Source organism: Leucopleurus acutus (genome assembly GCF_964270905.1).
Source record: "Leucopleurus acutus genome assembly, chromosome: 9".
Classification (NCBI taxonomy): Eukaryota; Metazoa; Chordata; class Mammalia; order Artiodactyla; family Delphinidae; genus Leucopleurus; species Leucopleurus acutus.
Window position 1 is genome coordinate 18996767 of NC_139144.1, and position 27954 is coordinate 19024720.

The 27954-nt window shown below is 40.5% G+C and overlaps 1 protein-coding gene across 1 annotated transcript; it reads left to right on the forward strand.

Annotated features, from left to right (window-relative positions):
- Window positions 1-179: 179 nt before the first annotated feature.
- SLC26A3 (solute carrier family 26 member 3) lies at window positions 180-27954 on the forward strand (the record flags this gene model as incomplete). Its single annotated transcript, XM_082846903.1, has 19 exons — window positions 180-310; window positions 912-1051; window positions 2465-2575; window positions 2829-3001; window positions 4366-4530; window positions 5929-6081; window positions 6537-6619; window positions 10544-10691; window positions 10802-10915; window positions 11022-11099; window positions 15030-15125; window positions 16116-16222; window positions 17526-17595; window positions 17687-17779; window positions 19327-19422; window positions 22876-23109; window positions 24560-24614; window positions 27263-27405; window positions 27529-27954. 19 exons carry the CDS (start codon window positions 180-182, stop codon window positions 27625-27627), a joined length of 2289 nt encoding a protein of 762 aa, XP_082703029.1. The 3' UTR covers window positions 27628-27954.

Consider the following 27954-nt stretch of genomic DNA (forward strand, 5'->3'; position numbering starts at 1 on the left):
AAAGGTGGTAACATTCAGTTCAGAGCTCACTCATCTGTAAATTGCATCACATTATCTCCGAGTTATTTAAGAAGCAAGCTCTGTTTGGTTTCAGGCATTTTTAACCTGCTAAAGGCAAGAAGGGTTTGCCACATAGTTCCAAAGGTCTTCCACTTACCACAACGGTCAGAGAAAGCACAATGATTGAACCCATCGGGAATCAGTACGTCGTGGCCAGGCCAGTGTATTCCACAAAGGCTTTTGACGAAGAACATAAGAAGAAACACAGACATCATAAGACACTTCTGGATCATCTCAAAACGTGGTTCCGGTAAGATATTTTTTTTAAGGTACTGGCATTAGGAGTAAATGAAACACTTTCTCTGAAATTTTTAAGCTTCCAAGCTCTTCTTTCGGCTATAGCCCACAGTCTCCAAAGTTTTTTTTTTTTTTTCAAACAGATATTTGTAATTGGCTACTTATTAAAGATTTAAAATGTTTCTTTTTTCAAATATTTTTCCCCCCTCTCCAAAGTCTTTTTATCTTTGGTTTCCAAACCTCCTACTTCCTGCCAGGGCTAGAAAAGTAGTCTCTGAAACTGAACACCAATCTTGGCTCTCAACACAATCTCTCCATACCAGAGAACTGATAGATGAGGACAGAGGAAAATTCTCCATCAAAGTGTTGTAAAGTCAAGCTGAGGATGACAGATAATTTCTATCGTGGCTAAAGAAAAGCAACATTTTTCTTAAAACAAAAAATCCTTTGGTGGTGGTCAATCCTTTGGGGGCAGTTGATATGGGTAAGGAGGTGAATGTTAGTGGGAAAGTTAGTGAAATAATAATATTATCTTTACCAATTTTCCATGTACAATAGGTACTAAACTTAAAATTGGATATTAATAACTGAACGGTGGCTTTCAATGTTTTCAGCTGTTCTGCACAAAAGGCCAAGAGAATTGCCCTCTCTTTGTTCCCCATAGCATCTTGGTTGCCAGCGTACCGCATAAAGGAATGGCTCCTCAGTGACATTGTTTCTGGAATCAGCACAGGGCTGGTGGCTGTACTGCAAGGTAACTTCTTTTTTTTTTTTGAGATATAATTCATGTATCATAAAATTCACCCTTTTTTTTTTTTTGCGGTACGCGGGCCTCTCACTGTTGTGGCCTCTCCCGTTGCGGAGCACAGGCTCCGGACGCGCAAACTCAGCGGCCGTGGCTCACGGGCCCCGCCGCTGCAAGGCATGTGGGATCTGGCCAGACCGGGGCACGAACCCGCGTCCCCTGCATCGGCAGGCGGACTCTCAACCACTGCGCCACCAGGGAAGCCCAAATTCACCCTTTTAATGTGCACAATTCAGTGTTTTTTGTGTATTCACGAGGTTGTGCAACTATCACCACTAACTGCAAGACATTTTCACTACAACCATCCCCCAAAATCTCTTGCAATCGCTTCCCATCCCCTCTCCATCCATCCCTCGGCAACAACTTTCTGTCTCAATGGATTTACCTATTCTGAGCATTTCGTGCAAACAGAGTCACAGAATATGTCGTCTTTTGTGTCTGGTTTCTTTCACTTAGCATAATGTTTGCAAGTTTCATCCATGATGTACAGGTACTTCATTCCGTTTTATGGATGAATAATATTCTACTGTATAGATATACCACATTTTGTCCATTCATGAGTTGATGGACATTTGGGTTGTTTCCATGCTGTGGCTTTTATGAATAATACTATTATGAACACTTGTACACAAGTTTTTGTGTGAACATGTTTCATTTCTCTTGGGTATATACCTAGGAGTGTAATTGCTGTGTCATTAATAACCCACTAGCAATGGTGAGGGTTCAAATTTCTCCACATCCTTGTGAACCCTTGTTATTGTCTGCCTTTGTTATTTTAGCTATCCTAGTGAGCATGAAATGGACTCTCTTTGTGGTTTTGATTTGCATTCTCCCAATGATTAATGACGTTGAGCATCTTTTCATGTCCTTACTGACCATTTGTACATCTTTGGAGAAATGTCTGTGTAAATCTTTTGCACATTTTAAAATTAGGTTATGTGTCTTTTTATTGTTGAATTGCAAAAGTTAATTATATAATTCTGGATAATAGACCCTTATCCAAGATACGATTTGCAAATAATTTCTCCCTTTCTGTAGGTTGTCATTTCACTTTTTTGATAGTATCCTTTGAAGCACACATTTTTACATTTTGATGGGGCCCTGTTTATCTGTTTTTAATTTGGTTGCTTATGCTATAGGTGTCACTTCTAAGAAACCCATGCCTGATCCAAGGTCACAAAGGTTTACACCTAAGTTTTCTTCTGAGAGTTTTATAGCTTTAGCTCTTACATTTACATCGTTGATACATTTGAGTTAATAAAATAATTTTTAAGGTACAATCTTAAATACTTGAAGAGCCTAATGAAAACTTCTATGATCCCTTTGCATGAAATAAGGACCCTGATGCTTGTGTATTTACAGGTTTAGCATTTGCTCTGCTGGTCACCATCCCCCCAAGCTATGGGTTGTATGCAGCCTTTTTCCCAGTCATAATCTACTTTTTCTTGGGCACTTCTAGACACATATCAGTGGGTAAGTGAACTACTGGGCTAATTGATCCTTACACTGCTTTTCTTTATGAATGCCATTAGCCACGCATTGCATCAATTCCAAATTGTGCAGAATCCAGGAGAGGAGTCATAGTTTCTTGTAAGAATTAGGACTGGGGCTTGGGGAAGTAGACCAGAACTCCAGACAGCAGTCTCTTCATATGCTACATTATGGCTGAAAGACAACTGTGTTATAGGGAGACATAATGACTACAACTCGCCCTCTCTTTTATTAGGTCCATTTCCAGTTCTCAGTATGATGGTGGGAGCAGTAGTTGTGAGATTAACCCCAATAGCTGATACAGCTGATCCGACAGTCACTAATAGCTCAGTGGCTAATGATTCATCACTAGATGATCATAAGGTGATGGTGGCTGCAACGGTCACAATTCTTTCTGGAATCATCCAGGTGAGTACTCTGTCACAGAATCTACCCTCCCCAATTTATGTGTCCTGACTGGTACACATCTTTGTGGTTTTTCTCCTTCCTGCCACCCCTCCCGACTCTTCCTGTTAGTTTACATGCCTCCTTCAATAGCCCATTGGAAATAATTTAAGAGTCACCTACCACAGCCAGAAGTGGAAGGGCAGGTCTACTTTGCAAAGATGATTGAACATGGGTCTAGAGAGAAGGAAAAAATAAGAGTGGGGAGGCACATGTGGTGACAGGTGAAATGCTGAATTCAATAATATACCTGGGAATTTATATACTCACTAAACAGAACTCTATGCAATAGAGAAACTGGCAGCTTGGGAACTTTTTCTTTCTAATTCCTCATTGACTACAGTCTATTTCGAAGGGATGGGCGTTTGCGCTTTGAATTGTCCATGTCAAAGATTTGGAGAAAGCTGAAAAGGATTATGGAGGGGTTTAAAGCCTCACTCCCAAGCCACACCCCTGTCACCATGCCTGGATTATGAAAATGTCCCTATCCTCAAGATGTTAGATAGTGAAAATGTCAGACTCCTCAAGATGTTGCCTAAGTTTATGGCTAATGATATTATTAGTTAAGACCATTCCTTAAAGAAAAAGAAAAAAAGAGTCAATTCAAACCAAGACATAAGTGGTGGGTCTTCTTGACCAACAGTGGGGTCAGTTCAACAATGGAGTCCGAGTGCATCTCTGATCCTAGTGCATTTGCAAACTCACAGCTCAGTTTGCATTCCGGGGTCAGGAGTGGAGAGGTAGGCCAAGCATCTATCCATTTACTTTCTTGCAAAATCCTGAAGCTTTGGGGGAATGAACCGCTTTTGCCCTCATTTAAAATCAAGCACTTTTGATGTCATGAACAGTTACGTATTTCCTAACAAAAATCAAGCAACTTGTTTGAGGGAATCTGAATGGACGTTCGCCCATGCATGCGACAGCAGCTGTAAAGGGTAACTGAAAATTCCCCGGGAAAATTTATGAGGGCTAATGCTAGATAAGATTCTGCTATGAAAGGTTTATGGGTGAGTCTCCTAAAGATACCGCACCTTCAAAAGAGGGAAGAGAAGAAACCTGTTAGTTCTTGGGAGTATACTGGACTGATGTGCTATTGGAACACCATGTAACATTCCACCTTGGGGTGGGGGGTGTTGGGATGGGGGAGGGAAGCAGAGGGTGGTACCTTGCATGGAAGGTTTTCCAGGAGTCAACAACACTTGCTTCTTCAAGACACAGGGGTGGAGGCTGACCTCCACATTTTGCATCATTACAGTAGCTGATTCTTCAGTCTGCCGAGGTGTTCTCTGAATCTACACTAACAAAGGCTCTGCTCTCTCTCTTTGCAGTTGCTCATGGGGGTTCTGCAGCTGGGCTTCGTGGTGATTTATCTGTCCGAATCCTTAATCAGTGGCTTCACCACAGCTGCCGCTGTTCACGTTTTGGTTTCCCAGCTCAAATTTATTCTTCAGCTGACAGTCCCAGCACATGCTGATCCATTTTCAATTTTCAAAGTAAGTATTCCTTTTGCTTAAAAAATATGGAAATACACGAAATTCACTATCATGTTTCCAGGAGAACTTTCCTTTTGTGCCTTTGCTGCAGGACTTACCTATAACTTCCAAGAAATCAACGGGCTGTGAAATGTATTCACATTAAGAAAAAGTGGCAAGGAGAACAATGCTGAAAATCTACCACAGCTACCATATACCACATCAGCTGATTTGAATAACAGAAATTAACTACCACTTCTCTTAGATCTGAGTCTTCAGTATTTTTAAAAAGAAAAAACATCGATGCCCATTATTAAAAGTTTGTCCCAAGCTTTAAAATCTTTCTCAAAATCTTATTTTGAAAGAAATGTGCTGATTGAGTGGAAGTGCTTCCCTATTTCTAAAAAGCAGGTCTTGTTCTTTTAGAATTGAAGTTCTGCCTCTTATGCATCCCTGTTTATAAAACAAAAGGAAATTGGCCAATATGTAAATAGAACAGTGGTTCTTTCTTCTCTCCTCTAAAGGATGTTCTGTAGAACAGAGAGCATTCTTAGTGCCTCTGAATTTATGTATTTTTGTCCTCATTCTTTGTTCCTTTCTGAGGCTAGCTACAGGTTTGTCTCTTTTATCTTTTCAAAAATCCAGCTTTTAGTTCCATCGATCTTTTCTATTGTCTTTTTAGTCTGTGTTTCATTTCTTTCCACTCTGATCTTTGTTATTTCCTTCCTTTTACTGACTTTGGGCTTGTTAGTGCTTCTGTCAAGACAGTCTTTGGGAATCAGAGACAAACTCCCTCCAAATTGGAACCAGCCCTCTCTCACTCCCATCCAGAGCTATTCCAGAAGTGGAGTCTTTTGGGAGCCATTTGGGATCCAGTTTGGACCTGCTTGAGCTGTCTGGATCCCACAGATACGGCACCCAACTGGCTTAGAGAACTGCACAGCTAGCCAGGAAAGTAGTTTCCAAAAGTGACAGAGTCAACGAAGAACTATGAGGGGTCTGAACATTAAAACAAAAAAGCCAGGAATTAAGAGGATACATGCTAAGAAAAACTACCAGAGGTCAAAGGTTATTCCCTGGACAGAGCAGTAGTGTTGATTGTGAAATAAAAAAGATGGCAACGACACCTAAGAGCAGAAGAGACCAGTTATAAAAATGTGAAAAACGTGCAAGAAAATTCAGCACTAGACGAAGAGCATCCCTAAACCAGTGTGGTGACAATGCTGTGCTGACTTACGCTTCTCATATCTCCATGCTAGTCTCTACAATTACTCGTGGCTAACACAGCAGAACAGGGAATTGCTATCAATCTGTCAGTCGTTTCACGTCTATGTTTATTTTTATCTATTTGGAATTAATTGTTATATCCAAATTACACATTAATGTAGCACTTGGGTGTTTTTTACTTTTATACTCTAGGTACTAACTTCCATATTCTCACAAATAGAGAAGACTAATATTGCAGACCTTGTGACATCCTTGGTTATCCTGTTGGTGGTATTTGTGGTTAAAGAAATAAATCAGCGCTACAAAGCCAAACTTCCAGTGCCCATTCCAATTGAACTCATCATGGTAACTGATCGTCTCAAGACTTTCTTTCATAATTCGTTAGTCTTGTGTTTTTATGTCTAAAGCCCTTCACCGTCTGTAGATCAGGAGGCTTTAGTGGGACCGGTGACCTCTCTGCAGTTTCTGGGTATCATATTTAGTATGGTTTTCTCTTTATTCAGAATTTAATAACTTGCTTTGATGACTTGGGGTTTATTCTTTCCATGTAAGACAAGGATGGGGCAGAGAGCAGACCTCTGAGAATCCTAGTGAGAGACCCATTGGAATGGAGCTGTGGTTCTCAGCTTTGGTGGTACATTAGAATTGCCTCGGGACTTTTCAAAAAGTAGCCAAACCTGAGCTGAGATTCTTATTCAATAAGTCAAGGGGTGGCTTTTGGCAATGGTATTTTTTTTTTTCAAAGCAAGACTCTTAGTTACATCTCCCATTTCTAACTTGGGCAATTTGCAACTTTGCAGACTGTGATCGCAACAGCTGTGTCATATGGCTTTGACTTCAAAAACAGGTTTAACGTGGCCGTGGTTGGGGAGATGGAAAGTGGGTAAGTGTCTCTCTTATTATGGCATCTCCAAGCTCTAATTAGAGAGTAAGCAGTAGTGACGAACGACTTCAAGCTGAAATGCATGAATCCAGCTCAGAACCCTCCCTGTATCTGGCATCCATCATGCACCCAGGAGGAGGGCTCACTACTCTCCTTCTAGGAGGGAGTCACAAAGGACATAGGGTGTGCAGTTCTTAACATCAGAAAGTTTCTCTGTGTGGAAGAACTCACAAACCAGAAGGGGCTCACACGCAAGAAAAGTGAGATAGTGAAAATAGAAAAATAGGCAAAGTAAACTTGCTCCTTCCCTTAAAAGGAACCGAGGGAAACCAGATTTCCTTGGCCATAAATTACTATAAACAATACGTAATGTTTTGTTTGAGGTTACTGGAGCCAAGTTCCAACAGTTCAAAGGAGACACTGAAGGAATACCTGCCACACGCTGCTTGAGCAATCCAGATGGGCACACTCTGTCCCCTCTGAAGATCAAATTCAAGACAAGCCCAGAGCAACTCTTAGCGCTGCAGAAGGATGGGAGGCGCAGCTTGTACAAGGAATTTGAAAACGTATTCCATTGCATTTATTGGATTGAGGAGGGAGATCCAGTTTTGTGCTCTTTCCTCTCTCTGCCCTCTGGCCATAGCATCAATTTCTTTCAACTTGCTTACCAAGGAAAGGTGGTATTCCTGTAAAAAAACAAAAACAAAAAAACCCTCCCTCCCTCCCCATGCTTAGGAGTATTTGAGAATTATTCCAGGAATCAGCATGTATATGCATTGCATTGTTGACTTAAAACTAACTAAATTCTATTAAAAGCAAATATATATTTTTAAGCAAAAAATATTTTTATCATCAGATAAAATTGTGTTACCACTTGTAATATTTGGATCACAAATATCACTTTTAACTTAAATGGGAGAAATTAGGCTGAAGCTGAAAGACTATTTCTAGTGTTTCTCTCCACTCTGCAACTTTCAAGTGATTATGCTTTTTTTTTTTTTTTTTTTTTTTTTTTGCGGTACGTGGGCCTCTCACTGCTGTGGCCTCTCCCGTTGCGGAGCACAGGCTCCGAACGCGCAGGCTCAGCGGCCATGGCTCACGGGCCCAGCCGCTCCGCGGCATGTGGGACCTTCCCGGACCAGGGCATGAACCCTTGTCCCCTGCATCAGCAAGTGGACTCTCAACCACTGCGCCACCAGGGAAGCCCGATTATGCTTTATTTAAACATCTTGGGAGACACAAACTAGATAGATAAGTAGATACAAAATTAAAGAGGATCTTGCCAGAAAGGTTTTGAAATAAAAGGTAAGGATTCTGAGTTACAATCTTAGAGACATTACTTAGTAAATATATTTTAAATGTCAATGGACCTCCTTCCATCGTGTGTGTGGGTGGGGAAAGGGGTAACTCACATTATAGGTCATTACACTCTACAGAGAGGCAGTGTAGCCCAGTAAGCAAACTCATGCTTTCTAGAGGCAGAGTGCCTAGGATTTACTTCAGACTCACTTCCTCATCTTGGGCAAATGAACTCTGTGCCTTAATGTCTTTGGCTGTAAAAATGGGGCTAAAAATAGCATAGGTTATTACATAGGGTTCTTGTAAGGATTAAGTGAGTTAATATGTGTGATGTCCTGAAGTGCCTGGCCTACTGTAAGTGTTCAAACTGCATTACTGCTGTTCCTAATTTAGCACCTAAATTAGGTACTAGGCACTTTACAAGCTTTTTTTAAAAATTAATTGATTTATTTATTTTATTTTTGGCTGTGTTGGGTCTTTGTTGCTGCGCCTGGGCTTTCTCTAGTTGCAGCAAACGGGTGCTACTCTTCTTTGCGGTGTGCGGGCTTCTCATTGCGGTGGCTTCTCTTGTTGCGGAGCACGGGCTTTTAGGCACGCAGGCTCAGTAGTTGTGGCTCGCGGGCTCTAGAGCGTGGGCTTCAGTAGTTGTGGCGCACGGGCTTAGTTGCTCCACAGCATGTGGGATCTTCTCGGACCAGGGCGCGAACCAGTGTCCCCTGCATTGGCAGGCAGATTCTTAACCACTGTACCACCAGGGAAGCCCCTACATGCTTTTTACAGTCCCATTTTTTCTGAGTGATAATCGAGTGAGCATTTTAGATTTCTGATGATTGCAAATAGAAGATAACCGGAAGGTAACGATTGCTAATTATTGCTAATCTGTTATTAATGAATATGACACCTTAGAAGTGACTTTGTGAAGCTACATACACTGAATGCAAATAACTTGGCTGAAGGAAAGAGATCATTGAAATAGTAAAGGAAACACAAAGGATATATTCAGATTCCAGTGGGGCCCTGTAATAGTAGCTTACAGGTACTTTGTACTTTACAGTGTGTCAGCAGTAGTCACATTCATTATTTATTTGACCCTCCCACAAAAATTATGAAGAAAAGAGAACAAGTGTTATTATCATCACTTTACAAATGAGGAACCTGGGTAAGTAGCAGAGCCAGGAAATGAATCAAGTTTTCAGACTGTGAATCTCCATCACACCACTCTGCCTATGGTGATTAGAGGCTAGAAAAAAAGAATGATAGCAGGCTTCTGGTTATTTTGGTATAAAATGCAGATTATAATTGTACCACTGGTTTTAGATTATATATAATATTCCAAGCTAACTTTCTGATTTATGAAAGCTGCAGAATATGAAATAATAGTACTTCTTCAAAATTAGAGCTAAAAATTTATTAACATTCACAAAACATGAATAGCAATTAAAAAAGAGTTGAATGGACCCAATTAACTTACCTCCAATAAGTTTTAGGTCAGAAACAGATGTTTATAGGAGCTGAGCATTTTAGTAAATTGATGTTGACTTTGGGATATTTGGACTTTATAATGCAATTAGTAAATATTATTTAACTGCTCTAAGTTCATGAGACACAGGCACAGGAGTATCCTCTGTGACTTGAATGTTTCCCTGACACTATCTCACTTTAAATGGAAACCCCCCCTCTGTCAGGGCCACGGTTGGCTCTAGAAGTTCTGTGGAGTGCGGGGCAGAGTCTAACGCCCATCTGTTTGCTAAGGGTTTTCCATGAAAGGTTATCATTATCAATGAAGGGAAGAATTTCTTGCTTTCCTTCTCTCAGAATTGTGTTTGCTCAAAGAGCCTTCATCCACGGATAGCTATTGGAGGCATAATGGGTGATACTTTGCAACCCAATGTAACAATACAAGTGGGATCTGAGACATTTTGCACAAAGCTTATATTGATCTAAGTGTACACTATAGTGTGGCTATGCTAGCAAAATCATATCAGATTTATCACTATCACTGGACTAGATTTACACTCATATCAAATACAGGCGGCATTGCTTTTCAACAGTAAGATAACAGATTCCAAGGCTTTCAGTGGTGCTAAATTCTTGCTAGTCATACTCCAAAGGCACAACTCAGCCTAGATTGCATTCATTCATTCACTGACTTGCCCAACAATTGCTGACCACCTGATATATGCTGTGAAGGACCATTGTTGGTCCTGGTCATAGAATAATGAACAAGTTACAGTCCCTGCTCTGGGTCTGGATGGAGAGAGGGGCAGGGATGGAAACAGGAGTCATCAAGAAATGGGGAAGCATAGAGAATCTTGCCTAACCCTGGCCTTGTGGGTGAGAGAAGACTTTCTGGAGGGAAGGATAGGGATGAGGGGAATGGTTCAGGGAAAGGCAACAGCAAATTAGAAGCTGTCAAGGTGAGAGATGATGGGTGATGAGAAACAAAGAAAGCTTGGTATAGCTGGAGTATAAATTCTGGGAAAATGGTAGTAATTAAGCAAGATGTGGAGGAGGGGTAATTGGGACCTTGCTAAGGAATTTGCACTTTTCCTGAGAACAAATGGATACCGTGGAAGGTTTATAAGCAGGTTGGTGACATTCTGACTTGTTTAATTTCAATTTCAGGTTTCAGGCCCCTATCACACCTAATGTGCAGACTTTCCGAGATACCATCGGAGACTGCTTTGGCATTGCCATTGTTGGCTTTGCAGTGGCCTTCTCTGTGGCCAGCGTCTATTCCCTCAAATACGATTATCCCATTGACGGCAATCAGGTAAGTATAAACCGACGCTGGGTCTAATTAGGCAACATTATATACTATTCTACATGCATAATATCAATGGTGCCGCATCTAAAGAAGATTCTTCCTTGTTCTCCCATCAGGAGTTAATCGCCTTGGGAGTGAGTAACATATTCGGTGGATCGTTCAGAGGATTTGCAGCAAGTACAGCCCTCTCCAGATCAGGGGTCCAGGAGAGTACAGGAGGCAAAACCCAGGTACTGGAGGATCTTTGCTGTGAGGGTCGTCCTAGCTTGAGTCACTGGGGATGCGGATCCGGGGAGGAAAGTTGAGTCTGTGATGAGAATGTTCTCATCTTCACAGGTTGCTGGCCTTCTCTCTGCTGTCATTGTGCTGATTGTCATCCTAGCCATTGGATTTCTCCTGGAGCCTCTGCAAAAGGTAGCACTCCTCTCTCGGACTGACATCTCTCTCCTTTGGGTGATGAATCAAGGACCCTGGTTCTTAAACTGAGGAAGCACAAACTAAACTAGGGAAAATGAGTATCTACAAACTCTCAGGTCCTCTTCTTAGCCAATACTCTATGGGCCAAAACTATTTCTTTTTCTCCTGGCACTATCTTATGAATGTTAGGAATGCAAATATCCAACAGCTCTACCCTTGCAACTCATACTCTGCCTTATCAACTCTCCTCTTCAACCGCTATGTTTGTAGCCCCAGATATAATTAATGTTTACATAGGAAGGCATCCTGGCACTGCAGCTTCGATATGGATTGACTAAAGTGAAGATTTTCTTAAAGGTTGAGGTCATCAGGGCCTCTATCGAATTCAGAGAATGGTGCTATCATCCACACAACCTGTTCTTAGGAATACGCCCTGCAGCTCCCAGAGTTTGGTTTGACTCCAAGACCAAAGCTGTCAGATTGCTGGATGGGAGCCAACAGCTAGACTTTGACCTTGTACCTTTACCTCATGCTCCTCTCTCCATCTCTCCTGAACTGTAATTTTCGAGGGCGTAGTTTAATGCTTTGTCCACCGTGGCAGCATCCAGGTTACAAAAATAACAGCAGGCCCTAGAAAATACAGGATCTGTAGGAAACCAGATGATGGTCAATACCTTGTTCTTTGTGGTGTTAATTTGACTTTGAGGGAGTACGGGGGCACTGGCTCTAGTCCTGTAGATGTACTTCTAAGTGGCTCTGCCGCTTATTACCTGTGTGTTTTGGGCAGATTACTTAACCTCTCTGAACCTCAAGTTGCCCATTTGTAAAATAGGGAGGGAAATAGTCCCCACCTCACAGAGTTGTTGCAAAAATTGAATGAAATAATGCACGTGAAATATTTAGCCCAGGGTGCGGCACATGATAAACACTTAATAAATAATAGCCTTTTTTTACATTTTAGTTATTTTTGGCTGCGTTGAGTCTTCGTTGCGGTGCAGGGGCTTTCTCTAGTTGTGGTGAGCAGGGGCTATTCTTTGTTGTGGTGCGTGGGCTTCTCCTTGCATGGGCTTCTTCTTGTGGTGGCTTCTCTTGTGGAGCACGGGATCTAGGCACGTGGGCTTCAGTAGTTGTGGCATACGGGCTCAGTAGTTGTGGCTCGCAGGCTCTAGAGCGCAGGCTCAGTAGTTGTGGCGCACAGGCCTAGTTGCTCTGCGGCATGTGGGATCTTCCCGGTCCAAAGATCGTACCCGTGTTCCCCTCATTGGCAGGCAGATTCCTATCCACTGCGCCACCAGGGAAGTCCCAATGCTAGCCTTTATTGTAAAGATTATTATTGTTGTTATTCTTATTCTACAAACATTCTATTCTACCTCTGACTACAAAGGACATAGAGATAGGACACAGCCCACCAAAGTCTGTTGGTTGTTATCTAGGCCTTTTCCCTTGTTGATTAGTAGCTGGAACACGAGTTTTGTCCAAGGTTTCTGGAGTCCCAGTGCAGTTATCCCGAATGTGGCCAAGCAGTGCACAGTACTCTTTGCTAAAATTATGCATTCTTCCTATGCTAACCTACTGATTTCCAGAGGAATGGCATAAAATGGGTCAAAAAGTCACCACCAAAGAAATAATGTGTATAAGAATGTATATCTCAATAAAAATAAATGCACACACAGCTCCCCGAAATAGAGAATTCTGCCCTGTGTGCTTCCTCCCATGTGTATCCCTGGGCTATACCTCACCCACTTCAATTGGGAGAAACTAAAAAAACAATTGCTGTTTAAAATCCTATCTCTTTTGTGAATAAACCACACCAGTGACACTGTCCAGGATGCTAATCAAAGGCCCTACTTTGTAAAGGAACCATGTGACAATTCCTTCTTAGACCACTGTGTCTGTAATGTTTTTGTTTCATCTGAATAACTGGTCTACTTCTTTTTATCATATAAGGACAAAATAACCCTTCATGATAGCTAAGAATGAACGTCCCTTGAGCGCTTACTAAGCATCAGCAGAGTTCTAAGCATTTTGTTTACAATTAATCCTTTATATCAATTACAGTATGGATACCTGGTTCCTGGTAAAATGATTCCCCTTTTCCTGTCTATGGCTTCTCAGGGCTCTGTAATCTTTATTTTTCTTTAAAGTGCTCTATTGTGTATGTATTTCACTGTAAATGTTTCAATTTTTTTTAATTTTAAAAAAAATTTAAATTGAAGTATAGTTAATTTATAACGTTGTATTAGTTTCAAGTGTACAGCAAAGTGATTCGGTTATACATATATATGTTGTTTACCCATTTTCAAGTTGTTTTTCCATGGAATACTGACCAGGTGGTAAATAATGCCTAATGAAAAGAAAAAATATGTCTCTTCTGCAGGTGGTACTTGACGTGTTTTATAGTAAAGTCCCCCAAAGCAGCAGGCTTATTGTACAGAGTACTGTGAACCTTTCACGCAGCTACCATGGCAGGGGGGCAGGGCAACTACATAGCTACACTACAATATCAAAACGAGTACATTGACATCAGTACAGTACTGTTAACCAGATTACAGACTTTATCCAGTTTCCCCCATTTTTTAACTGGTGTGCATTTGTGTGTAATTTCCTTTTTAAAGTCACTTAAGACAATATTTAGTCTTCTAAACAACAACCTGTATTCTCACAGTGAGTAAATGAACTAGTCAGGCATTAAATTATAAACATAACTTGTGAAAATTAAAAATGTCTAGATCAGTTAAACTATATTTGAGATAGGAAAACACCAACTGTGTTTGGTTTTTCTTTGTACATTTCTTTTATGGTGTGAAAGTAGTCAGTATACAAATTCCATAGTCCATTCAGAATCGAACAGCTGAATTGGGGGCAGGGGTTGGGGGCCTGTTCCTACCATTGTGTTAAAACCCAAATAAGGAAGAGAGGGTGCCATTCAGCATTTTTCACCTTAATTATCATCATTCCTGCAAGACAAATTATCTCATTTTGGCATGCCATGAAACAAAAACTTGAGCTTAGCTGACCACCCAGACCCCTCTTCGTGACTCTACTGTTCAGCAGTATCACCATCAGGCTTCTTAAAGGAGGCTGTGCTACTGCCTCTTCCACTCACTAGTTCACCCACTCATTCGCTGAATAATTATGAAGCCCCTCCCACGTGCATTTACCACAGTAGGTTCTGGGGATCTAGTAGGGAACAAGACAGATAGGGTTCACACTGTCCCAGAGAGTCGGCGTCAAATCTTTGCGAACCTCTCTGTGATCTTCGGCTTCCTCTTACTAAATGACATGATCACTGATCATCATCCAAGGTTTGAATTCTGATTCCAAGACCCCAAGCTCCCCAAGTTTCTTTTTTTTTTTAAAGATATTTTTGATGGGGACCATTTTTAAAGTCTTTATTGAATTCGTTACAATATTGCTTATGTTTTACATTTCGGATTTTTGGCCGCGAGACATGATCTTGTCTCCCCGACCAGGGATGGAACCCGCACCCCCTGCATTGGAAGGCAAAGTCTTAACCACTGGACCACCAGGGAAGTCCCCCCAAGTTTTATTTTTAAACAAAGAGCAACCCCCTCTCCCTACCTACAGTAAATAGACATACACTAGACCACCTCTGCTTGGGAAGAATTTCTTTTGGTCATAGGTCTTCAGATCTGCCTTTCTCTGACCCAAGGTACAGGTGAGTAAATGCTATCAGATCATCTATGGCATGTCCCTGTCACTGTGGTGGGGACAAAATCATGGCTGGGGACAGCTCACAGTCCCGGGTCTGGTGTATCGTGCATGGCATTGCACACCAGAAAAGGGTGTATCCTTTGATAGGCCTTGAGGCCCTGGAAAGGACTCACTTATTTACAACCTTCACCTTTGCTTCTCTATGGTTATTGGATTATCTCAAAGTACATCTGCTCTTTATGTTTTTCACAGTCTGTCCTGGCAGCTTTAGCCCTTGGAAACTTGAAAGGAATGCTGATGCAGTTCACAGAAATACGAAGATTGTGGCGAAAGGATAAGTATGATTGTGTAAGTAGAGGCGATGGTATTTGAGAGGAATCAGAATGACATTTTAATGCTGATGTAAAATGCATATTTATATTGCAAACAAAGTGAAATTTTGTTTCTATCTGTCTGTTTAAATAACCTGAGTTTGTTTTATTTGCTATCCTGAAACTACATACTCTAATGATTATTCTCTGGGATTTTAATGTAAAAGGATGAGCTACTTACAAGTAGGCAATGGTCCATGAAACACAAGGAGAGAACTTCTTAGATCTGTTCTAAAACTTCTTGAAGTCACCTCTAACACCACAGAAACTCTCTGAATCTTAGGGTATGCATTGCTTCTGTTCTTCATTGCATCATATGTTAGTTTCCAGAGAATCTGTGAAGAAAAATTCTGAACGTTCCTTTTGGAAACACTCTATAAAGGCTCCCCTCGCTCTCAGCATGCCTTACAATGAGAAGCCCATGTCTCTAATTATATCAGGGTCAAAGTCTGTGGTGTAAAAAGGCTTGTTAACATAGCTTATGGTACTTAACAAGCATAAAGTAATAAACCACACTTGGTTTAGTTTTGCTGCTGATAGATCAGTGTTAGGGATTTTAACACTTTTTTGGCATGCTAGGAGTCTGGTAGAGACAGTAGCCTTTAATTAAATCAGAGGACCAAAAGTAAGAGATTAGTCCAGGCTCTACCAATTAATTTGCTGATTTTGACAAAGAGCAGCTGGTTCTGGAATTTTCGCTGTGACAGATTCGATCATTTCCTTAACTGGCCCAGGGATGGGATTAGAAATGGATACACTCTCTTGGGATTTTTGAAAAGATTTGCTTGTGTTTCTGCAGCTCAGAACCTGAGCTAGCAGAAATGACCTCAAGGCAGGTCCCTTCTGCTGTGCACTCCCAACTTCTGCTTTGGGCCCTAGAAGTTCATGCTTTCTTATAGCTCTGGACCTAGGACACTGTACTTAAATGAGAGTAAACGGTGGTGTATGTGTTGCCTTCTTTTGACAGCTAATTTGGGTCATGACCTTCATCTTTGCCGTTGTCCTGGGCCTCGGTTTAGGCCTGGCTGCTAGTGTGGCGCTTCAGCTCCTGACTATCGTCTTCAGGACCCAGTTGTAAGTGCTCATTGTGGTCTGCATCCTTGCAGGCTTTGACCTGCCCAGGTCAGAGGAGAAAAAAACCTGTCACTTGTTAAGGGAAAAGCAGTTTAGTTGATAGGTATGCAAATCTATCAAGATTGGCTAAGCCTGGGATTTCCCTGGTGGTCCAGTGGTTAAGACTCCGCATTTCCACTGCAGGGGGCGAGGGTTTATCCCTGGTGGGTAACTAAGATCCCACATGCTATGCCGTGTAGCGAGAGGAAAAAAAAAAAAAAAGGAAGAGAAGATTGGCCAATCTGTTCTGCCTCACCCCAAGGCCTGAGGGTGAAAGAATGGCCCAACCTTAGAGCATCAGCCAGATCCCACCAGTTATTGGTCTGCTCCCTGCTTTGACACCAATTCAAAGAAATCATAAATCTCTGAGTCTGTTTGCCCAGTTGTAAACTGGTGGTAATTCTATTCTGAGCAGGTTTACTGTCTTTGTCTCAGACTTGTTAAACATGGGAAAGCATTTCTGAGAAGATTCTGAGATTCTCCGTGTCTGGGGGAGCATTGTTGTTCTTCTGGATGGGTTGTTAGATTGGACTCCCACCTGAAAATCAAGGAGCTGGATTAGAAAACTTCTCAAAGGCCCCTCTCATCCCGAAATGCCACAAAAGCTACTTAGAATTCTTGATTTTTAACAGAATTCCAAACAGAATTCCAGTCCAAACATCTTTGGATTCTTAAATCTCTGCCGTGTAATGTCACCACCGTGTGGTCACTCAGCCTATGTTGGATCACATGGCGTGACAGAGAGATAAGGCTTGTTGGGATCTAAGGTGTTCTAGAACAGAAGGTGTTATCATAGTTAAGGTTGATCCTGAACTGACGGAACACATTTACATTGAAATGTTCCTGCACTTGTTTATTCACTTATATTTTCATTCATTTCTTGGGGGCCCATCAAACAGAGAGACAAACTGGGTGGTCATAGGCAAATCATGATACTTCTCCATGTCCTTATCTATACAACGAGGTGACTGTATCTGCCTTATTTCACCCACTAACTGATATTCAGAATCAAAATGGCAAAGCATATGGAAGTGCTTTGTAAACTGGATGTGGTAAATGGGAGGAGAGGCACGGTTCCAGGAGCTGTGGGAGGGTCAGTCAAAGAAGGTGTATGCCCTCCAGGGCATGATGGCGTGAGGATTCCCCAACCTTTAAAATTTGGAAAAGTGAGCCTGCTTTGGGATGCTCGGAAAACATCGACGTTAGCCTCATAGGCCTAACGTATATGCATGAATGATTCACTTGGTTTTGATTTTTCCTACAGTCCCAAGTGTAGCACGCTGGCTAACGTTGGCAGGAGCAACATCTATAAGAATAGAAAAGATTACTCTGAAGTAAGGAAAACTCATTTTTCTCTTTGATTGGCTAAATGATATTAATATAAATCTAATGGGCACCATCTACTATGACTTCTCTGCCTTACAGATGTATGAACCAGACGGTGTGAAGATTTTCAGATGTCCATCTCCTATTTACTTTGCAAACATTAGTTTCTTTAAGCAGAAACTTATCGATGCTGTAAGGTTTGGGGTTATTAATTTTTTTTAATTCCACTGAATATCTAGGGAAGAAATGCTTGTTCTGTAACAGGAGTGTCATTCATTTCACATATGTTGAGGCTGGGTTGTGTTTGTGTTTTTGTATCCTGTGTCCCAGGGCAGGTGGAACTACATTATAAGGGGTCCATTAACATGTTGGGAAATGAGACCTTTTTTTTTTTTTTTTTTTGCCGTACGCAGGCCTCTCACTGTTGTGGCCTCTCCCGTTGCGGAGCACAGGCTCCGGACGCGCAGGCTCAGCGGCCATGGCTCACGGGCCCAGCCGCTCCGCGGCATGTGGGATCTTCCCAGACCGGGGCATGAACCCGTGTCCCCTGCATCGGCAGGTGGACTCTCAACCACTGCGCCACCAAGGAAGCCTGAGACTTTTTGTATAAGGTCCAATATAGAGACCCTTTTTATTAAATTCTGCTGTAAAGTAAAAAGATTTACCACAAGACTTTGGGCTGCTGGTTTTCAATAGATGATCTCCTACAGATTTTCTTTGGGAATCAACTTCAGAAACAACACGAGTCCTTAATATTTGACTGCATCCTTGAAGAGATTCAGGATAGCAAATGAATACTTATAAGTGAAATGAATAAATATAATATAAATGAATATTTAACACTAAATAACAACTAGTGTCCCTGGTGGACTGGAGAGAAGCTGACAAAGAAGCAGACTTTAAGGTTAAGAAACAAAAGCTCAGCACTCACTCTTTCACATGCCTTCTGGTCCACTCTGTACCTTGCACAGAGCTTCTGCCTTAAACCCTAACTATTTTTACTCATTTGTTATGCATCAAATATCTTTCTACCCAACAAGTTTTTTTTTTTACAAAAATGGGATCATACTGTCTATCTGCCTTTAGATACTGTCCTTTTCACTTATCTTTCCATCTCACTACATTTTTTTGTCAATGATTTTTTTATTACATAATTTGATCCTCCTTACTTATTACTCTGGAGCTAAATATTACCACAATAAGAACACATTTGTTTTGAAAAGGGGAAAAATGAACGTTACCCTCAGATCTAACACTAAAAGTATAAAATAAGACATATAATAGTAGATATTATAAAATATAATCATACAAATTTTAATAGAATAAAAAGTATCTAGAAGCAGGATACTAATTAGATGCCACTCATATTCAACAAATAGAAAAAATAAAATAAAATAAAATTCCCTAAGGGTTGTGTGAGCCAAAAACAAAAACAAAAACTTCAAATAGAATTTAGACCCATTAATGGATACTTTAGGGATAAAACCTGGATGGTACAGAGGTTTTTGAATGTTAACTGCATACAGGCTGAGCAGACCATAGGTCTGATACAATGCTCTCAATGATGATGTTTGGACCACTTGTAAATTTTATTTCAAATATCTGCTTTATGTGCCCCAATCCCTCAACCCACCCCGCTTAATTATGCTGTATAAGTAGAATTATGCCATTAACTAGAATTATGCTATATAAGTAGCAGAATATTCAGCATTCTTGTAACACAGCAATGGGCTTTTCAGGTTGGCTTTAGTCCACTTCGAATTCTTCGCAAGCGCAACAAAGCTTTGAAGAAAATCCGAAAACTGCAGAAGAAAGGTCTGTTGCAAGTGACACTGGTAAGCTTCTTGCCCACATTTCTGCATATTATACCTAAAAGCTTAGTAAAATGTAGTTCAAGAGGTTGGTTCCATTCCTTTAAATGAAATGCCGGATAAACAAGGTACTTTGTGTGTCAATTAGTGTCATGTTTTTAAGGGTCTCCTTAAAATTGTATTCTCCTAAGAAATTTTTTTTTTACGGTATGTGGGCCTCTCACTGTTGTGGCCTCTCCCGTTGCGGAGCACAGGCTCCGGACGCGCAGGCTCAACAGCCATGGCTCACAGGCCCAGCCGCTCCGCAGCATGTGGGATCTTCCCAGACCGGGGTATGAACGAACCCGTGTACCCTGCATCGGCAGGCGGACTTTCAACCACTGCGCCACCAGGGAAGCCTCTAAGAAATTTTTTATTCTCCAAATAAAACAGTTTACAATCCCATCAATTGACCCAACTCTGAATCTATGCTTCAGAAATTCACTACTTATCCTTGACATACAGTGTTTTGTTTAACATCTTTAGTGGAGTATATTTGCTTTACAATGGTGTGTAAGTTGTTGCTTTATAACAAAGTGAATCAGCTATACGTATACATACATCCCCATATCCCCTTCCCTCTTGCGTCTCCATCCCACCCTCCCTATCCTCCCACCCTCCCTATCCACCCCCCCAAGGTGGACACAAAGCACCAAGCTGATCTCCCTGTGCTATGCGGCTGCTTCCCACTAGCTATCTATTTTACACTTGGTAGTCTATGTATGTCCATGCCACTCTCTCACTTCTTCCCAGCTTACCCTTCCCCCTCCCCGTGTCCTCAAGTCCATTCTCTATGTCTGCATCTTTATTCCTGTCCTGCCCCTAGGTTCTTCAGAACTTTTTTTTAGATTCCATATATATGTGTTAGCATACAGTATTTGTTTTTCTCTTTCTGATTTACTTCACTCTGTATGACAGTCTCTAGGTCCATCCACCTCACTACAAATAACTCAATTTCCTTTCTTTTTATGGCTGAGTAATATTTCATTGTATATATGTGTCACATCTTCTTTAGCCATTCATCTGTCGATGGACACTTAGGTTGCTTCCATGTCCTGGCTATTGTAAATAGAGCTGCAATGAACATTGTGGTACATGACTCTTTTTGAATTATGGTTTATTCAGGGTATATGCCCAGTAGTGCGATTGCTGGGTCATATGGTAGGTCTATTTTTAGTTTTTTAAGGAACCTCCATACTGTTCTCCATAGTGAATGTATTAATTTACATTCTCACCAAAGTGCAAGAGGGTTCCCTTTTCTCCACACCCTCTCCAGCATTTATTGTTTGTAGATTTTCTGATGAACCCCATTCTGACTGGTGTGAGGTGATAACCTCATTGTAGTTTTCATTTGCATTTCTCTAATGATTAGTGATGTTGAGCATCCTTTCATGTGTTTGTTGGCAGTCTGTATATCTTCTTTGGAGAAATGTCTATTTAGGTCTTCTGCCCATATTTGGATTGGGTTGTTGGTTTTTTTGATATTGAGCTGCATGAGCTGCTTGTATATTTTGGAGATTAATAATCCTTTGTCAGTTGCTTCATTTGCGAATATTTTCTCCCATTCTGAGGGTTGTCTTTTCATCTTGTTTATGGTTTCCTTTGCTGTGTAAAAGCTTTTAAGTTTCATTAGGTCCCATTTGTTTATTTTTGTTTTTATTTCCATTTCTCTAGGAGATGGGTCAAAAAGGATCTTGCTGTGATTTATGTCACAGAGTGTTCTGCCTATGTTTTCCTCTAACAGTTTTATAGTGTCTGGCCTTACATTTAAGTCTTTAATCCATTTTGAGTTTATTTTTGTGTATGGTGTTAGGGAGTGTTCTAATTTCATTCCTTTACATGTAGCTGTCCAGTTTTCCCAGCACCATTTATTGAAGAGGCTCTGTTTTCTCCATTGTATATTCTTGCCTCCTGTATCAAAGATAAGGTGACCATATGTGAATGGGTTTATCTCTGGGCTTTCTATCCTGTTCCATTAATCTATATTTCTGTTTTTGTGCCAGTACCATACTGTCTTTTTTCTTTTCTTTTATTTATTTTTGGCTGCGTTGGGTCTTCGTTACTGCATGCAGGCTTTTCTCCGGCTGCAGCGAGCAGGGGCTACTCTTCATTGCAGTGTGCGGGCTTCTCATTGTGGTGGCTTCTGTTGTTGTGGAGCACAGGCTCTAGGTGCGCAGGCTTCAGTAGTTGCAGCATGTGGGCTTAGTTGGTCTGTGGCATGTGGGATCTTCCCGGACCAGGGCTCGAACCATGTCCCCTGCATTGGTAGGCAGATTCTTAACCACTGCGCTACCAGGGAAGCCCAGTACTATACTGTCTTGATTACTATAGCTTTGTAGTATAGTCTGAAGTCAGGGAGCCTGATTCCTCCAGCTCCCTTTTTCTTTCTCAAGATTGCTTTGGCTGTTTGGGGTCTTTTGTGTTTCCATACAAACTGTGAAATTTTTTGTTCTAGTTCTGTGAAAAATGCCATTGGTAGTTTGATAGGGATTGCATTGAATCTGTAGATTGCTTTCGGTAGTATAGTTATTTTCACAATGTTGATTCTTCCAATCCAAGAACATGGTATAGCTCTCCATCTGTTTGTGTCATCTTTAATTTCTTTCATCAGTATCTTATAGTTTTCTGCATACAGGTCTTTTGTCTCCTTAGGTAGGTTTATTCCTAGGTATTTTATTCTTTTTGTTGCAGTGGTAAATGGGAGTGTTTCCTTAATTTCTCTTTCAGATTTTTCATCATTAGTGTATAGGAATGCAAGAGATTTCTGGGCATTAATTTTGTATCCTGCTACTTCATCAAATTCATTGATTAGCTCTAGTAGTTTTCTGGTAGCATCTTTAGGATTCTCTATGTATAGTATCATGTCATCTGCAAACAATGACAGTTTTACTTCTTCTTTTCCAATTTGGATTCCTTTTATATCTTTTTCTTCTCTGATTGCTCTGGCTAAAACTTCCAAAACTATGCTGAATAAGCATGGTGAGAGTGGGTAACCTTGTCTTGTTCCTGATCTTAGTGGAAATGGTTTCAGTTTTTCACCATTCAGAATGACGTTGGCTGTGGGTTTGTCATATATGGCCTTTATTATGTTGAGGTAAGTTCCCTCTATGCCTACTTTCTGGAGGGTTTCTTATTATAAATCGGTGTTGAATTTTGTCGAAAGCTTTTTCTGCATCTATTGAGATGATCATATGGTTTTTCTCCTTCAATTTGTAATATTTGTTAATATCCTCGCATTCCTGGGATAAACCCCACTTGATCATGGTGTATGATCTTTTTAATGTGCTGTCGGATTCTGTTTGCTAGTATTTTGCTGAGGATTTTTGCATCTATGTTCATCAGCGATATTGGCCTGTAGTTTTCTTTTTTTGTGACATCTTTGCCTACAGTGTTTTTCTTGGTCACAGTTCTTATGCATATTAGTATCCTCTCTTGCAGAAAGGATATATATGTACTGTTGATGGCTTTAAAGATTCTGACGAAGAGCTGGACAATGATAATATAGAAGAACTGGATCAGCCCATCAATACAACAGACCTGCCCTTCCAGATAGACTGGAACGCTGATCTTCCTTTCAACATCATGGTCCCTAAAATCAACCTCCACAGCCTCATTCTTGACTTTTCAGCAGTGTCATTTCTTGACATTTCATCAATGAGGGGTCTCAAAATGGTAATTTCTCTTTTCTGAATGGAAACAGCTAATCAGTCACTAAAGGTAAAAAAGGTGTATTTGTGGAAGGATGCTCCTTTAGATAACACATGCTTAAGTAGAAGTAAATTTTAATCTTAGAATATTTCATGGAGGGAGTGCAGGTGGGGCATGTTCAGAGAACTCTTTAAAGGTGCATTTCCCATGAGACTGCATATAATTTCTAATGTACGCTTATAGACAACAATGCTCATAATTCTATTAAATTCCAATTCTGCAGTGCCTTCAAATCCTTGCGGGTGTTGTATCTAAATTGTCCTGAAATAGAGGAGGTCTTGGGAAAAAGTGGAACAAAAAAGTGGCCTTTTGTTTTTATCCTCATCTTTCATAAGCCAGTGAGATTTCACTTGACTATATAATAATGTGTGGTTTTTTTTAAGTAGATATGCAAAAGAATAAATGTCACATGTGATTTTAAAACGGAACTTGTAACAGTCAGGTTGCAGGCTGTTTTCTTTGCACAGTTTCGTCAGCATTTCTAAAATAATGAGTTTCTAACAGAAATGCAGAAACAGATATCAAGAGAATTTAAGAATTCCAAGTCCCCCTCTTTTGCTTATTTTTTTTATAGAAATCTGCCTACATAAAAACTGACCTAAGATCTATTAAGTATAGGTGAACTGGATATAAAATTCAAAAATAGGATCAATTTTATTTCCTTCAAACTATCTTTAAAAAAAATCTAAACATCACATAACTTTTGAGACTGCTTGCCTTTTCTTTTTCTTTGCTTCTATTTTAGCTTTGGAGGAGAAAATACACAAAAAGTTTATGTTTTGATCTTGGCAGTATAGCACAAAGGATGGGGACTCTGCCTTAGGTTTCCTTGGTTTCCTTAAGGTCCTAATTCTTACTTCAGCCCAGTAGAGGCTCTAAAAGTGTTTACTGATGATAATAGTGATATTTATGATCGCTAAACTGATCAACAGTACAAGATACTTTTCTTAACCTTATATGACCTTTCTCATATCACTACTGGCCTTTGTTCTTAGTCTAAAGACCAGGAAAACAGATAAAGATTCATTGGTGCTAGATACCTCCAGGCACTGTGGACAGGAATAAAAAGAACAATGTGTACGGGTCATGGGGTTTTTTAACTTTTATATAGATGAAAGCTCTAAGTCAAGATCATCCCATAGAAGAAACTTTTAAAATTAAATCAGAGTTCATCTTGTGAGTCAAGGCAGAACATTTTCCCATCATCCTTCCTTAGAGTTCTTTCCTTTGGATTTCTTTCTTTCTGTGATAGAGCCTTGTTATTAACTTTAGTATCTCTATACTATTGTCTTGTTTCAAAATGTAAGAGGCTCTGAAAGCAACATATCACCCTAAGACATAATTATGATAGTTTTCTTTATGATTCTGACAAGTGAAACTGTTCCCTAAGGAAGATCTACTTTCTTTTTAACAGATCTTGCAAGAATTTATCAGGATTCAGGTAGATGTGTATATTGTTGGAACTGATGGTAAGTTGTTTTGTTTTTATATTCTGACAATTTCTTCACTGCTCTCAATCTAGACAGCTTCTCCAAAGAACAGGCACTTTTTATGATCACCAAGAAGGAAATCTACTTTGTAGATTTCCAATAGAAATCTCTAGGGAACAGCATATTTATATTTGAGTTGTGTCAATATGTAATTAACTTTACAATTTGAATCCTAGTTTAACAGGCAGCAAAGGAGTGAATATGTAACCACTGTTTACCCTAAACTTCCTAGAAAAGTAGGCTTGTTTTCTCTTTTCCTCACCTCCCTCGATTCATCGGCCCATAATTACCTGGTTTCTGCTTCACCTCACTGATGAGGTTGCCCTTGCCAAGGTCATCAATGATGTCCAGGTTGTCAAGATCAACCACCCCCAGCCCAGCCTCATTCTCTTGGAGCTTACTTTAGCATTGAGGTACCTTTCTTTAGCCTCTGTCTCCCTGACTTCTGCAAGACCATTCTTCTGAGTCCTTTCCCACCACTCTCAGAGCTCCACAGTGTCTGACATTGTTTCCTCTCCACACCGCAGTCGGTCTTCCCCAAGGTTCAAACCTAAACCCTATGGTTCTAATTCTATCAACTCTTTCTAAGCCAATCTCTTAGCATGCTTATGACTGCAAGTATGTCTACAGGTTAATGAATCTGCTAACTACATCTTCAGCCCAGACCTTTCTTCTGAGCTACAGACCCTGTATTCAACCATCTGGATGTCCTCCAAGTACCTAAGATACATGTATTCAAAACTAAATATATTACCTTCCCTCCCAAAACTACTCCTTCTCCTTTTCTATCTTGATCACTGCATCACCACATACCCACCCAGTTGCCCAAAGTAGAAACCTTGGAGCCGTCTTTAATTTCTCCTCCCCATCCCTCTATATTCAGTGAGTCACCATAAATATGAAGTGAATCACTCTTCCTCTCCATTTCTACAGCCTTAATCCAGATCCTTATCAGTTCTCATCTAAGTCCTCTGCAAGAACTAATCAGTGTCCTTGTCCATGCCTAGAATATTCTCCCATCCCATTTTCGGACTCATCCCATTAATCTTTCTCATGAAACTTATAGTCTAGTGGGAAAGCCCGATAATAAACAAATAAAAAGATATTTCAGGTAATGATAAGCACTGTGAAGAAAAGAGCAGGGTTAAGAGACATAGAGCCACAGGGGTAGTGCTATATTAGACAGGTGATCAAGGATGTCCAGTAATGCGACATTTGAGCAGCAACTGGAATGAAGTGAGGGAGTCAACCTTGACAGTATCTTGGGGGAAAACATTTTAGGGAGGGGGAGGACAAGTGAAATTGAGGGAGGCGTGAAATTGGCATCTTTAATTTTTTGCTCTCTACTGGCTCCTATCCATAAAATCTACAGATATACTCTAGTTTCAAGGCTTCCGTATAATTAAAAATATTCTCTTAATCTCAGTAACCCTTTAATCTCTTAAACAATTTTATTCTTTCTCCATCATCCCAGGTGTTTTGAGATTGTCCTTTCCTGCTGCCTCTGCTGCCTGGCATCCCTCTTGGTCCTCAACTAAGATCATCACCTTCCCTCTCACTGCACACCACCACCCACCTGCATCCTGGGTTCTGGCAACCACAATGCCCTCCTCTCTCCCTCTCCCTCAGACACTGCTAGGTCTTGTCAATATTGAAAGTTTGCCTGTGAACAGACTTTCCCATCTCCACCCTTTCATACCTTCTCTTCATCCTTCTTTCTCCAGATCCTAGGCATTCTTTTAAACGGTAACTGCTTCATCAAGTTTTCCCAGAATCCTGCCAAGAGGAAACAACCTTTACCCTTCTTTCTCTGAATTTCCATAGCACATGATCTGTGCCTCTCTTATTCATTCTTCAAATATCTGAGGACCTACCTTGTGCTAGGCATTATTTAAGACCCCAAAAAAAACATGAAAGAAAAAAATCAGATTGCTTCCTGCCTTTATGATTCTACAACAATTTCCCTTTCATTAAGATAGTATATAAGAGCTCTACCTTCACTCCAGGACAAGATTCATGTCTAACTTAGGTTTTGATCCTTCATATTACCCAGCCAGAGCTTTGCATGTAGTAGACATGATGTAATATTTGGTTATCTGTGCAAACAATGCTGGTTAGTGCCTACAAGAATAGAATTCCTCAAAGATGACTGGAGAGGTAATGTACGGTGCCAAGGAAGATGTTTTCTGATAGTACCCAGCACCTTTGGGAAAATGGACTAAAGCAGTAACTAGTAAATCCAGAACCATGGCACTGGTCCATGAGTATACGTTCTATTTTGGCAGAATCTCAGCTTTTAGTAATAAGCTACATTTGATGCTCCAGTCATTAACGAGGGAGATTAACTCACAAGTCTCCTGCCTAAAAGTTTTTCTCATTTGAACCTTTTCCTTCTTTGTTTTTACATGAACACATTATATGTGTAATTTTCTTAGAAAGGTGTCCTTTAGTTCCAGAAGACAATGTACTAATGGTACACTGGTTTCGTACCATTGCAACCCCCAAACACTTAACCAAACATCAGTGAAATGCACATTTGCAAATGTAAGTTCAAATCCCCAACCTCAAGGAGAAACCCATAGCCAAACAATTACTTCTTCCTGTTATTCTTTCTTTCTTCTCTTCAGATGACTTCATTGAGAAGCTGGCACGGTGTGAATTTTTTGATGATGAAGTCAAGGACTCAATATTCTTCTTAACAATCCATGATGCTGTTTTGCATATTTTGATGAAGAAAGATTACAGTACTTCGAAGTTTAATCCCAGTCAGGTACCAGCTTTTTGGCGACTTTCACATTTGTATAACCAACCACCTGTGCTTCTTAAATTTCCCTTTATTTTTCAACATTAAAAAAATATATTCCTAATCCATATTTCCATCCTGGTTTTTCAGGAAAAAGAAGCAAAATTTGATTTCACCGTAAACACAAATGGAGCATTACGTAATCGGGAATGTCAGGTAAGATTCCTCAGCAGGTTTACCTGTATCTAGACATTAGGACAAAACACTTTTAAAAATAGTGAGGCCTCTTCCAGCACACTGCAGAAAGTCCAGCACCTGTTTGAGCCTCTGTGCCTCATCCCTACAAAACTGAAGCAATAAAAAAAAAAAAAAAAAAAGAAAGAAAGAAAACTGAAGCAACGTCAATCTCATAGGGACTCTGGGGGGGAAATAAGCTCAGACCAGTACAAAAAAAGGATGGAAAATAGTGATACTTGATCTCGTAGCGCAATATTGAGCATAGAGAGAGAGAACGTTTTGTTTTCAAAGTACTTACAACAAAGATCTTATTCTGGTCTTGTCAATCCATGAGGCAGG